The sequence below is a fragment of the Zootoca vivipara genome, chromosome 2 (genome assembly GCF_965207765.1).
Source record: "Zootoca vivipara chromosome 2, rZooViv2.hap1.1, whole genome shotgun sequence".
Classification (NCBI taxonomy): domain Eukaryota; kingdom Metazoa; phylum Chordata; class Lepidosauria; order Squamata; family Lacertidae; genus Zootoca; species Zootoca vivipara.
In genome coordinates, this window is record NC_142584.1 from 48,062 (window position 1) to 60,680 (window position 12,619).

General features: G+C 43.0%; 1 protein-coding gene across 4 annotated transcripts in view; it reads left to right on the forward strand.

The window, feature by feature from the left end:
- Positions 1-12,619, forward strand: part of LOC118077906 (LIM/homeobox protein LMX-1.2-like) — a 97,924-nt gene that overhangs the window by 5,924 nt on the left and 79,381 nt on the right. For all 4 annotated transcript variants that reach the window (XM_088662770.1, XM_035101631.3, XM_088662772.1 and 1 more), the window contains exons 2-3: positions 4,292-4,378; positions 10,929-11,115. In XM_088662770.1, the coding sequence (XP_088518896.1) occupies positions 4,321-4,378; positions 10,929-11,115 (245 nt within the window). In that variant the 5' untranslated portion in view covers positions 4,292-4,320. The remainder of the gene's footprint in view (positions 1-4,291; positions 4,379-10,928; positions 11,116-12,619) is intronic.

Sequence of the window (12,619 nt, forward strand, 5' to 3'; positions counted from 1 at the left end):
AAACTGTGGCTGGCCAGATGTTTCTGACTCCAGCACCCATCATCACTGACCTTTAGTCCTGCTGGGGCAACAGCGTCTAAAGTAGGCATCCCCAAACTTCGGCCCTCCAGATGTTTTGGACTACAGTTCCCATCTTCCCTGACCACTGGTCCTGTTAGCTAGGGATCATGGGAGTTGTAGGCCAAAACATCTGGAGGGCCGCAGTTTGGGGATGCCTGTTCTAAAGGGTCGCAGGCTCCTGACCCCTCAGCTATAGGTTCCCATGTTGGCTGCTGCAATTAAGGAATTCCCTACTTCTAGCATCTCTCTAAATTGGGGTGTTAAGAGTTACTAGTTGCACTCCCGAACTTTTCTCCCATTGCCCCCCCCCCCTGCTAATGATATCTATGCATTGCACACTGCTTAATTGTGGTAGTGATTTCTAGGGACTAGGCAGCAACCAGGAATGACAATGGGAGAATCTGGAGCCCCCACCCTGCTATGTTTCCCATGCCCCGCTCTTGGTCTTGGAGCAGGAATTTGCAGCTTGAGTGCTGGGATGAACTACTCCTGAGAGTAATGAGAATTAAGAACATCAGTGAGGAATAAGCTAATCAAATTAGGAGAAACTCCTGTAAGCAGCTCCACTCACAAAGAAGGCTGCCACATGGTATTTCTGTGTGATTTACTGTTCTGGCCATGCTCTTACAGTTAGGCTCTGCTGGGCAGTGAGTAATCCTGTCTTTTCCCTGCATCAGGTGTGACACTGGAACATCCCATCATTCCCCGCACAGAGACCCAGGGGGTGTCCCTCATTTCTCAGAAGCTTGAGAACCTGTTCTAGGAAAAGGAACCCCCCCCCCTTTGGAAGGTTTGCCCTATGACTAGATCAGATGGTTGTGCCCTTATTTCCCCAGTCATCCATCCACATAGTCACAGCTTGGCACTCACAACATAGTGCATGTCCTGCTTCTAATGGAGACACCAACAATGCTCCCCTACAACTCCAGCCTGACTGGGCAACTTCTCCTATAGCCTGATGGCTCACCCTGGCTTATTTTCACAAGCCTTCTATCATTTGTCATAGACAGAAGCAGTTTTGTCTTAGAGGCCTTGGTGTTGCCATGGATGTCCAGACCTTAACCCTCAGATAGAATCTACTTTGAATGCCTTAGAACATGAAAAATTGGCAAGATGCCACTGAGCATGTGCAGAGTGTCACCTTCCCCTTACTGCTGATGGCTGACTAAATTCAGCTCCTTCACACCTGGGGTTGGGGATTGACTTTCAGGCAGGCTGAAATCCCAGCAGTATCCTACTTTTAAAATAGCTTCATATTGTTATGTGTCACCCCAATTAGCATTTATTAATTTCTAGGGTTTAGCGCCCCCCTTCCCACCTATAACAATATTTTCATTTTGGCAGCCCTTATTCCTGTGCCATTCCCCTTGCTGTGGCTGACATTTTGAAGAGGCTGTAATGTTAGGAAGGGAAGAACAAGAAGATGGATAAAGAAGATCTTGTGTAACACTAAATTCATTTGCTCGGTCTGTTTTACTTCCTTGGTTTTACCTCAGAAAGCCTGGTTTCTTTTACCTACCAGATTGTCATTTGCTTTTGCATCCCACTCTCAGAAATTCCCAAGGCTGCAAAGTAGGCCATTATAATAATTAGGGTTCCCAACTTTTCAACTAGCTCCTGCAGCCATGTTTTTAATAGCAGCTCAGTCTGTGGAAATGAGCAGGTACGTAATATGTCTCTCTGTGCTCTGAAAATCATCTCCAGCTAGTTCCTGCTGATCAAGCTGCTGTTGGCACACCTCTAAAGGTTGCCTGAAAAGTTGACAAATAATCTACCGGTAATTACAACCTCATATTACAATTACATATTACAAACTTAGCCTCAGGCTAGGAGAAAGTACCTTGCTTTAGGCCATCTATTAAAGAAGGAAATGTTTCTGAGTTTGTGCAGAGTGACTTTCTCTCCCGAATGAAGAATCACAGTTAGCATTCACACACCTGGCATGAGCAGGAACCATGTCTAGGTATGAACCCACAGCACATCTCTGTTTTAAGAAGCTAAAATCAGATCTCAGGTCCCACACAAGTCATGTAACTAGTCTTTCTGGAAAATGTTTGTGGAGATGCAATGGGGAACTTCTCATCCTGAAGAACTGGAACAGTATGGCAAGTGCAACTATGAGCTGAGAAGTACATTGCTCAAATCTCACCTTGGCCATAAACTCACAAACTTGCATATTTCTGTGCAAAGCTACTCAGAGGCCCACTTTATTCTGTAGGTGGGTATCCTCAATCTCCTTGACTCACTATCTCTCAGTCACAATAAAAAATATGGGGATAAGAATTCACAGGAAAGTTGCAAGGACTATTGACATATTTTTATTTGTTTGTTTGTATATTTCTGACCTTTCTATATTCCCCATCAACTAAGTCCTCTGGGTGGTTGACAAAATATTAAAAATAAGTTTTAAAAATACAGACTACAAATAAAAAATAAACCATTATCTCTATATTGCCGGGCGAACCTTTTTGGGGGAAGACATTCTATAACTGGGACACTGCTATGCAGTGGTACATCTGGAGCTGGACCTCTGGGCTGAAATCCAGACAACAGTCCAGAGAGGCCCCCAGAGTAAGCTTACCAGATTTCCCCCCCCCCCAATGAATCCGGGGACACTTTTCAACTTCAATGGATTTTGTATGGGGACTGATTTGTAAATCCAGGGACTGTCCCCGGGAAACGGGGATGTCTGCCACCTTATCCCAGAGGGTGGCAGATGGCAGGGGGAGCAGCAGCAAACAGGCACAAAACCAGCATCTGAGCTGTCATGAGCCCAGGGAGACTGATTTTGGGTGCCATAGCATCTTTTTTTCTTTTTTGTAAGCCAGAGATTTGGGGGGGGGGGCTGGCCAGGCATGTACATGACTACATATACTTGTTTTATCCCACCCCATTAAGGATATCATTTTCTACAATAAAATGATGTATATTCCCAAGTAAATATGCACAACTCTAATTTATTCCTTTAAAAGAAGGTGCTGTTAAGTGAGTTTAAAATGGGAAACTGCATACGCTCAGAGAGAATTCCTTTTTTGTCAGGGTTGGCAAACCATTTGTGGGGGTGGGTCGTCTATTATACCAGGAATATAGGAGCAGTTGCAAAGCATGGGGTAACTGGGAGAAGAGAAAACAATAAATGTTAATTATGTTCTTAAATAATACAAAGGAGGACCCCAGAAGTCCATGAAGCCTAGCATCTAAAACAATCAATTTGTGCATCAGTGCCACACCCCCCCAAAAGCCCTATCCCCATGCCCACACACCACCAGGCAGGGTAAACTCAAGGAGGGCCTCTGGTGAAACTCTTGCATATGTATATGCAAGAGGAGATAATCCTTCAACTTGGCTCCAAACTGTTTAGGGCTTAGTTTAAACCAGGGGTCCCCAAACTAAGGCCCAATCGCCTTCTCAATCCGGCCTGCGGAACGTCCGGGAATCAGCATGTTTTTACATGAATAGAATGTGTCCTTTTATTTAAAATGCATCTCTGGGTTATTTGTGGGGCCTGCCTGCTGTTTTTACATGAGTAGAATGTGTCCTTTTATTTAAAATGCATCTCTGGGTTATTTGTGGGGCATAGGAATTCATTCTTTTTTTTTAAAAAAAAATACAGCCCGGCCCCCCACAAGGTCTGAGAGACAGTGGACTGGCCCCCTGCTGAAAAAGTTTGCTGACCCCTGGTTTAAACACTGAAGGGCCCTGAAAAGAACTGGAAGACAATGTAGATGACGGAAGCCTGGGTGTGATCATATCTACCAACAGATGGAGTGGGGGGGGGCATCGCTGGCCTGCTCTTGTGCTTTTAAGGTGCAGAAGTCAGCAGGTGATGGTTTTCAGAGCACAGTGATTAAAACTACCTACGGTTAATATTGATGGCTGATAGTACAGAAGCAGCAGCAGCTGAAACAGTGAGATGGCATATATGGGGAGCTGTAAACACACTTGTGTGTCATCAGAGGCACAGATGTCCCGCTGCCAGAAAAAAATAAAAATAGCAGCCCCACTCCGAAATCCAGAACAGTATCCAAGAAAATACATTGAGAGTACTGTACCTAGCCCTTTTTGGAGTTACTTTGTTGGCAAGCACTTGAGAAGGCAGAAGTTGGATCTATGCAGAGCAAGAGTCTCCCATTCTCCTTCATCCTGCTTGAGTCCAGCTGCTGCCTGCCAGCCTCCCTTGCCCTTATATCTCTTTTTTATGACTAACCAAGTCTCTCCTCCTCCGTGGCAGGTCCATCCTATGCTTGCCAGACCTGGAGGATGAAGACGGAAGAGGCTCCTTCTTGTCTCCAGCAGGCCACACCCGTCCTGGGCTATGGTGAGTTTCTGATCTAGGGAAGCATGTGTGCAGCTCCACAGGTGTGGGGCAAATGTCCCACAATCCAGTGGTCTTGGCTGAATGTCTGCAGTGATACTCAGGCTCCAAGTAAGTGCTAGACAGGCCCTAGTATAGCATCAGCTTCAGAAAATCGGTCTTGGTTCTCTAGACTCTGGTTAAGGGAACAACAACACCCCAGACTAGGATGCCCTTTGCTAATCTAGAAGCAAACCTGCTACTTAATGTGAATAAAAGCTCACTGATGCAAAATGCAGAAAGGTTATTTTTGAAAAGCAACGTCAGGACAGTGAACTTGAGTATATGTAGGGTTCTCCTTAGATGTACAGTATTATGCTGACTGTTTTGTGCAAACACACACACGTGTTGTTTTATTGCACTTTTGAATTGTTTTTATGAAAAAAATTCATTGCCTTGAGGAATATAGCACCTTACATAGAGAGAATCTACTGTTATATAACTAATACTCAGCAAACACATGACCAGAGTAAAAATAGAATGCCTATAACAAATTCAAAAATAGGAATGTCAAGAAATGAAATGTGTAACCTTAATGGTGATTTAAGACCCATAAGGACAATAAAATACCGGTCGTGATTGTAATTATGTTTATAATGGATAACTAAAAACAACAACACAGGCTGTTTATCACTGACATCTTGCTATAACCTGATCGTTAATGTCTAAGTTTACATAAGCCAGGATTTTTTTAAAGGCAATAGGTGGGTTTTCTTATTTCAAATGACGTAGTCCTACACAGGTTCCTAAATTTCTGCTGGCACAACCAACATGTTTCAATGTTTTTCTCAATAATCATGATGGCTAAAAGTATTCTGAAGATGGGGAAACATCAGCATTCTCAAAACCATAGCTGGACTTTTGGAGCACTTCTAATTCCTTTGGAAAACAAAAGTGATGCATTTACATTGAGTTGTTGTTGTTGTTTAGTTGTGTCCGACTCTTCGTGACCCCATGGACCAGAGCACACCAGGCACTCCTGTCTTCCACTGCCTCCTGCAGTTTGGTTAGACTCATGTTGGTAGCTTCGAGAACACTGTCCAACCATCTCGTCCTCTGTCGCCCCCTTCTCCTTGTGCCCTCAATCTTTCCCAGCATCAGAGTCTTCTCTTCTCATGAGGTGGCCAAAGTATTGGAGCCTCAGCTTCAGGATCTGTCCTTCCAGTGAGCACTCAGGGCTGATTTCCTTCAGAATGGATAGGTTTGATCTTCTTGCAGTCCATGGGACTCTCAAGAGTCTCCTCCTACACTATAATTCAAAAGCATCAATTCTTCGGCGATCAGCCTTCTTTATGGTCCAGCTCTCACTTTTATACAACACTACTGGGAAAACCATAGCTTTAACTATACAGACCTTTGTCGGCAAGGTGATGTCTCTGCTTTTTAAGATGCTGTCTAGGCTTGTCATTGCTTTTCTCCCAAGAAGCAGGCGTCTTTTAATTTCGTGACTGCTGTCACCATCTGCAGTGATCATGGAACCCAAGAAAGTAAAATCTCTCACTGCCTCCATTTCTTCCCCTTCTATTTGCCAGGAGGTGATGGGACCAGTGGCCATGATCTTGGTTTTTTGATGTTGAGCTTCAGACCATATTTTGCGCTCTCCTCTTTCATCCTCATTAAAAGGTTCTTTAATTCCCCCTCGCTTTCTGCCATCAAGGTTGTGTCATCAGCATACCTGAGGTTGTTGATATTTCTTCCAGCAATCTTAATTCCAGCTTGGGAATCCTCCAGTCCAGCCTTTCGCATGATGAATTCTGCATAAAAGTTAACTAAGCAGGGAGACAATATACAGCCTTGTCACACTCCTTTTCCAATTTACATTGATATCAATTTAGATTGCTTTCTTGTGCTAAATAAGAAGGATCTCCTAGCCTGGAGAGCACATCTCCTGCCAGATCCTGCTTCTGTTCTATATTGGATAACAAGGTCTGTTATAATGTTGGGGAGTTGTGGGAAAAATGCAATTCCTTAATCCTTTATTATCCCCCATTCTTAACAGTACAGGAACGCTGACCTTTCCACTCTCATGTGCAAAATATACAGCAGAGGGCAACTACCCCCATGCAGCCTATGCATCCTTACTCTGAAGTGGGGCTTACTCCTGAGTAAGTGTGCATAGGACTCCAGCTCATATTGCAAGCCTGGCTTGTCTATGCAAGCACTGATGAAGTCTGGGGGAAAATATAGCCCTCTCAGTAACTTTCATACAAACAAACTGAAGCAAATAATACATGGAAGGGAGTACAGAGACCTTTGAAATGGCATCTCTGGGACAATTATGCCAGAGAGTTTCCACTAAAGCAGCAAACCTTGGCATTTTGCCGTTAAATAAACTGGAATAATGGTGCATAAGAGAGGATTGTTTTCACTGAGCTCAAACCAGCTCCATTTCTTTATGACTTTTAATTTCAGTATGATTATAGGCATGTGCAGGCGGAAGGTGTGGGTGTAAAGGCATATCACAATGAGAACAAAAGTCCTTGCCCCCAGATATTATATTGACCCCCTACTTGCCCTGATTGTGTGTGTGTGTGTGTGTGTGTGTGTGTGTGTGTGTGTGTGTGTGTGTTCAGCATGCCAATCAAAGGAAGAGAGATCTGTTGCAAGTGCTGCCCAAGTGAGCCTGCAAGGAATTGTAAAGGCTGGCCTTTTTAGTATAACTGGTGGCGATACTTGGGTTGTGCTGGAATCCCAAGCTCTTTATTCACTGCAACTTGAATTGTTTTATGAAACTGATGTGTGTGGAGAAATCAGAAGTCTAGAAATGGAGACAGGGACGGATATAATGCAAAAAAACAACAACAACAACAACAGTGCTCCCCCACTTTTAAGAGTTGCATAGAAGAGGGAATTTTGAAATGTGCTACCACTCACTGCAATGAGATTATCAAGAGACTGCAATCAAACCAGGAAAAAAAAATCAAGCTGAACATTGCAATTCAGGACTTTGTCCTTTTACTGCAAAAAAATCATGTGATTATAACATTCACCATTCTTTGGATAAATCTATCACATGTTCAGAGTAACTTATTTGTCATGTTTTATGTATTCTGGTGATATGTTAACCCTTAAACATCTTTCAAAATTTCAGCAAATCACACTATATTGAGTGTGCCCTTCGTAGAAAATATGCATGTCTCAGTGTTTAAGCAGACCAAAACTGCAATCCTACAATCACTTACCTGAGAGTAAGTCCCATTCAGCTCGATGGAACTAATGTCTGAGTAGACATGTGTAGAATTACATTGTTAAGTTTGTTTTTCAAGATAAAATAACCATGAAGTTTTCATCTGAATTTGAAATCCCTTCTTTTTAACCTGGTATGGGTTTTTATCAAGGCTTAATTTTATTATTATTTTTAAAGATACATTTAAATTATAGCCTGGAAAAGAGGAGACTTAGAGGAGATATGATACCCACCTTCAAATATCTTAAGGGGTGTGACATGGGAGATGGAAAATGCTTGTTTTCTCCTGCTCTGGAGGGTAGAACTTGAACTAATGGCTTCAAGTTACAAGAAAGGAGGTTAAACATTTGGAAAAACTTCCTGGCAGAAAGAGCTGTTTGACCGAGGAATGGTCTCCCCTGGGAGGTTGTGGTCTCTCCTTCCTTGGAGGTTTTAAAGCAGAAGTTGGATGGCTACCTGCCATGAATGCTTTGAGATTCCTGCATTGCAGGGGGTTGGACCAGATGACCCCGGGGGGTCCCTTCCAACTCTACAATTCTATGATTCTATGAAGGGAGGGAGGGAGCAGATCCTATGCTGTTGGTGTGTTCTGGTCCCTCTTCACTTCCTCCATAAACTACATCGTATCTCCACCCTAATAACCACCCAACTAGATTATTGCAACATTCTGTCCCTTGAAGACAGTCAGGATGCTGCAGCTAGTATAAAATGTGGCTCTATGGGCGGGGCCATGTTACAGCAACCCTTAGGGAATTGCCCTGGCTGTCTATATGCTATGGTTTTGATTTTGGTCTACAAAGCCTTACACAGCACAGGACCCAAACGCTTGAAAGAGCATCTTTCCCAGTACATCCCGCTTTGGGCCTTGAAAATCAGCCATGGAGGCTCTGCTAGTAGCGCTGGCAGCAGCATTGCCAAGCTGGTGATGACAAGGGACACAAACCTTCCCCAATGTGGTATCCGATTGTGGAACAAGAGACTAGGAATGTAAGGAGGCAACCCTTTCCATCCTGTCCTATGTTCACCACAACCAGCGCTGCTTCTGTTCCCCTGCAGTTCAGATTCCAATGAAATCGGTTATATGTCTTGCTATCCACTATGGCCAAAACTATCATCATTAATTACACAATCAGTTTCAATACATTTCAGTGGAAAGGAAACATCAAAAACATCAACATCTTGGAGGTTGTTTTCCACTGTCAGTTTATTTTATTTTAATGTTATTTTTTTGTTACGCTTTTTTTTGTAATTTTACTGTATCATTTTATATTATGTCATATACTGTGGTCTTCAGATGAACTGCAGTTATAAGGAAATTAATGATAATAGTAACAACAGCAACTGCAGGTTAGGCAGAGTCTCTCTGGGGTTCCAGGCAGGCTTCTCTCCCAGCCTTCCTCCCAGGAGATGCCAGACACTGAAGCAGGTGCCACCTGTGTGCAAAGCCTTACTGCAGAGCCATGGCTCCTCTCCAACACAGAGATGGCAGCACACATAATCAATCGAATAAGCACACATGCACTCACATATACCGTGTTTCTCCAAAAATAAGACACTGTCTTATATTTATTTTCCTCAAGAAGACACGCTATGGCTTATTTTCGGGGGGGGGGTCTTATTCCAGCGGGAAGGTTCCGGGCACAGCACGGCATGGCAGAGGGCAGTGAGCTGTTGCCGGGAGGCGCTGCGTCCATGCCTTATTTTCGGGGTATGGCTTATATTGCAGAAATGCTTAGAAATCCTGCTACGGCTTATTTTATGGGTATGTCTTATTTTCGGGAAAACACGGTACAAGCAGGGAAACTCAAAAGGAAAGGGAGTGTGCCTAACAAGACCCAGCAACCTTCGCACTGAAGATGATGCCATGCACTTGGCAGAAGTTTAGACTCCCTCACTGCCTCAGCCCCAAGCCACGTCCAACATACTGGAGAGGGTGTTTATGACCCACCTGCACTTACTTCCTTATCTGTTGCAGTCCATGCTAGGAAGTCTTTGAACAGCTGCCATAGATTGATGCACAGATAGTCCTGATCAACTCAAGCAAGACATTAAAAAAAGTTATCTCCTATTTGAAGTGAGGTATGTCCTGCTTAAGCCAAAGTATCCGGGATGGTAGAGAGGGCTGGAAATTGACTGAATGGATGAAGCAGGGTCAAAGATGTGCAGTGGTGACTCTGCACAAGCAAGAGCATGGTAAAGATTGAAGTGTGGAGAATCTGCAAGGAAATTCTCTGAGCTTCAAGAAGCAGAAGGACATTTTTATTTATATTCTTGGGATTGGTTTTTTAAAAAGTTTTCTAAACTATGTGGGGATGTATGTTTTCAGGATATGGGGAAACTTCTTTAAAATGATATTTGGGATTCAAAAAAATATTCAGATTGATTACTAATATAAGTAAAATTCTATAAATAATGGAATGAGCTATGAGGCCAATTGTTATTATACCCATCTTACAGAAAGAAGAACTGTAGATGAAAAACTTCATGTAGAACTATGGAATATTTCCCATTGTAATGACAGCAGTATAAAACACATATTATATGAATGAAATACTTTAAATGCTCTGTTACCTGTTGAGTCCTTTTGGGGTGAGACAGGTTAAAAAAATTAATCATAAATGTCCAAATATTGTTTGCCTGCTAAATTTATATTCCTTGCTTCCTCCCAAAGGTGGCAAACATGTCAATAACATAATACAATTAAAATGTCTAAAACTTTTTTTAAACAATATTCTAAAAACAGATTAAAACTTATAAAATGACACTTTAAAACTGTTTGTTTGTTTGTTTAAAAAAACCACCTACTCTCACAGCTAATAATTTAAGAGTTGCCAGGAACAGATCCTTCAGCCTCCAAATGCCTCAGTAAAAATGAATTATTTCAAGATTTTTTCTAAGTTAATGATGAGGGAGTTGGACCACCGTCCCAATGAAGGTCACTCCACAATCGGGTTACCGCTATTGAGAAGACCCTGCATTAGTGGGGTGGGGGGCAGGATTGGGCGATTTTGAATGTTCAAAACAATGGAATGACTTCTAAGTCACAGAATCCAAGTATGAACCAAACTGCAACATATAAGCTGAAAATATGGGGGGGGGGGAGTACAATTATACAAGTTGCACCATTTGCACACAGATTGTGGGTTCTTTTCAGCAATGAGTTCCTGGGACATGAACCACCCGAGTGTTCTGTTGCGAAAGCATCCCTAAGCAGATCACGCCACAGACCAGGCCTCCCTGTTTCTTTGTAAGCTGTTCTCATTGATAAGGAGGACCTTTGAGTTTTGCCATTCATTGTTGTTGTTGTTGTTGTTCCCTGCCATCAAGGCTCAGAGTCCAAAATGCGAGAGGTTTGTGCTGGCTGCAACACCCCGATCTCCGACCGCTTCCTGCTGAGGGTGAATGAGCGTTCGTGGCACGAAGGCTGCTTGAAGTGTGCCGCTTGCCTGCAAACTCTCTCCGGCACTTGCTACTGTCGCAACCGGCAGCTGTATTGCAAGCATGACTATGAAAAGTAAGTGCCTGGCACCTTTTGATTTCTACCCCTGTGGCTTGGCAGAGCAGGCTGGGGCAGATAATGGTCAAGGGAAAGATGGGCCCAAATAACTTTGTTACCTGGGCGGTCATTTCTGTAGTCACTAGTTAGTTAAATGTCCACTGCCATAGTGGAACTGGGCAGGCATTGTCGTCCTATTAATATATATGTATAACACTATTGGCTGCCATGAATATTACTGTGATGTCACAGAAGGTCAGAACAGTCCAGAGCTGGGCATCTAAGGGGACGTGAAAGACCTCAGCACTGGAATTCTAGAGCCAAGTAATATGTTTTGTTGAATTGTTGGTGCAAATCAGTTTATTTATTGTGGAGAGCTTTTGACAGCACTTTTATGGTATGGTTAAAGTTTGTATCACACATAGGCTCAGAGACATACAGTAATCTTTTCTTATCCAGTGGCATGATCTTATTGCCATGTGATAGGTGAATAGACTGTGAACAGGTTGCTAAAATCCATTATGAAATCAGGATTAAAGAACAACTGTGTATTCAGCTGCAAAATAAATCTAAATTCTGCAAACAGAAAATAAGTCATGCATGTTGAATATAATTGCTTCTTTTAACCTTATTTTTGGATAATTTATTCTGCTGCCCTGAACATGGTTTTTAAGGAACAGTTTGGCACACAGGGGAATAATGTGCATGTGGACAGCAGAAGGGCAAGGAGACACACCCAAGCTTCACTGCATGCCCAGGAGAGCCAGAAACATCCCCTTTCATTAACACAAATGAAAATGATAAAGTAGTATGATTCCATGTCAGACACCAGAGTCTGTGTTGGCACAGCAAACCCTTGGATTCATTAAATATATACAGGGTGGATGATAGCTAGCTAAGCAGTAGCACTGCATAGGCAGGGTGAATTATTATTGCCAGGACACAATGCTGGAACATGAGTCAGCACCAGAGTGATGCTACTGCAACTCAGAGAAAGGCAGCAGCTGCGGTGCAACAGCTTAAGGTGCCCAGACTCCTGGCTGGAGCAAGATTCATTCATCGCAGGAATCCTGGGGTTGTTTGTTTTTCCTTTATGGGAGAGAAGGAAGGGGGACCACAGCAGAGCACAAGGAGTTGTTGTTGTTGTTGTTGTTGTTGCTGTTGTTGTTGCTGTTGTTGTTGTTGTTGCTGTTGTTGTTGTTGTTAGCTTTGTGTGTCAGCTCTTCCCCTATATATATGTTTCTCTCTGTGTGTCTTTTCTTTTTGTAAATCTACCAAAGAATAAAATATAATATAATCAGGATTAAGGGGTTGTCTCAGGACAGTGGGCGGTTATTGTATTTTTTATATTCTGTTGGAAGCCACCCAGAATGACTGGGGAAACCCAGCCAGATGGGTGGGGTATAAATAATAAATTATATGATGATGATGTGTGCTGTGTCCTGTTGGTGCCACGGTGGTGGCCCTTGTCCTTCTTCTGATAGGAAACATTCTGCAGGGGAAGACCCAAAAGGGGGGGGGG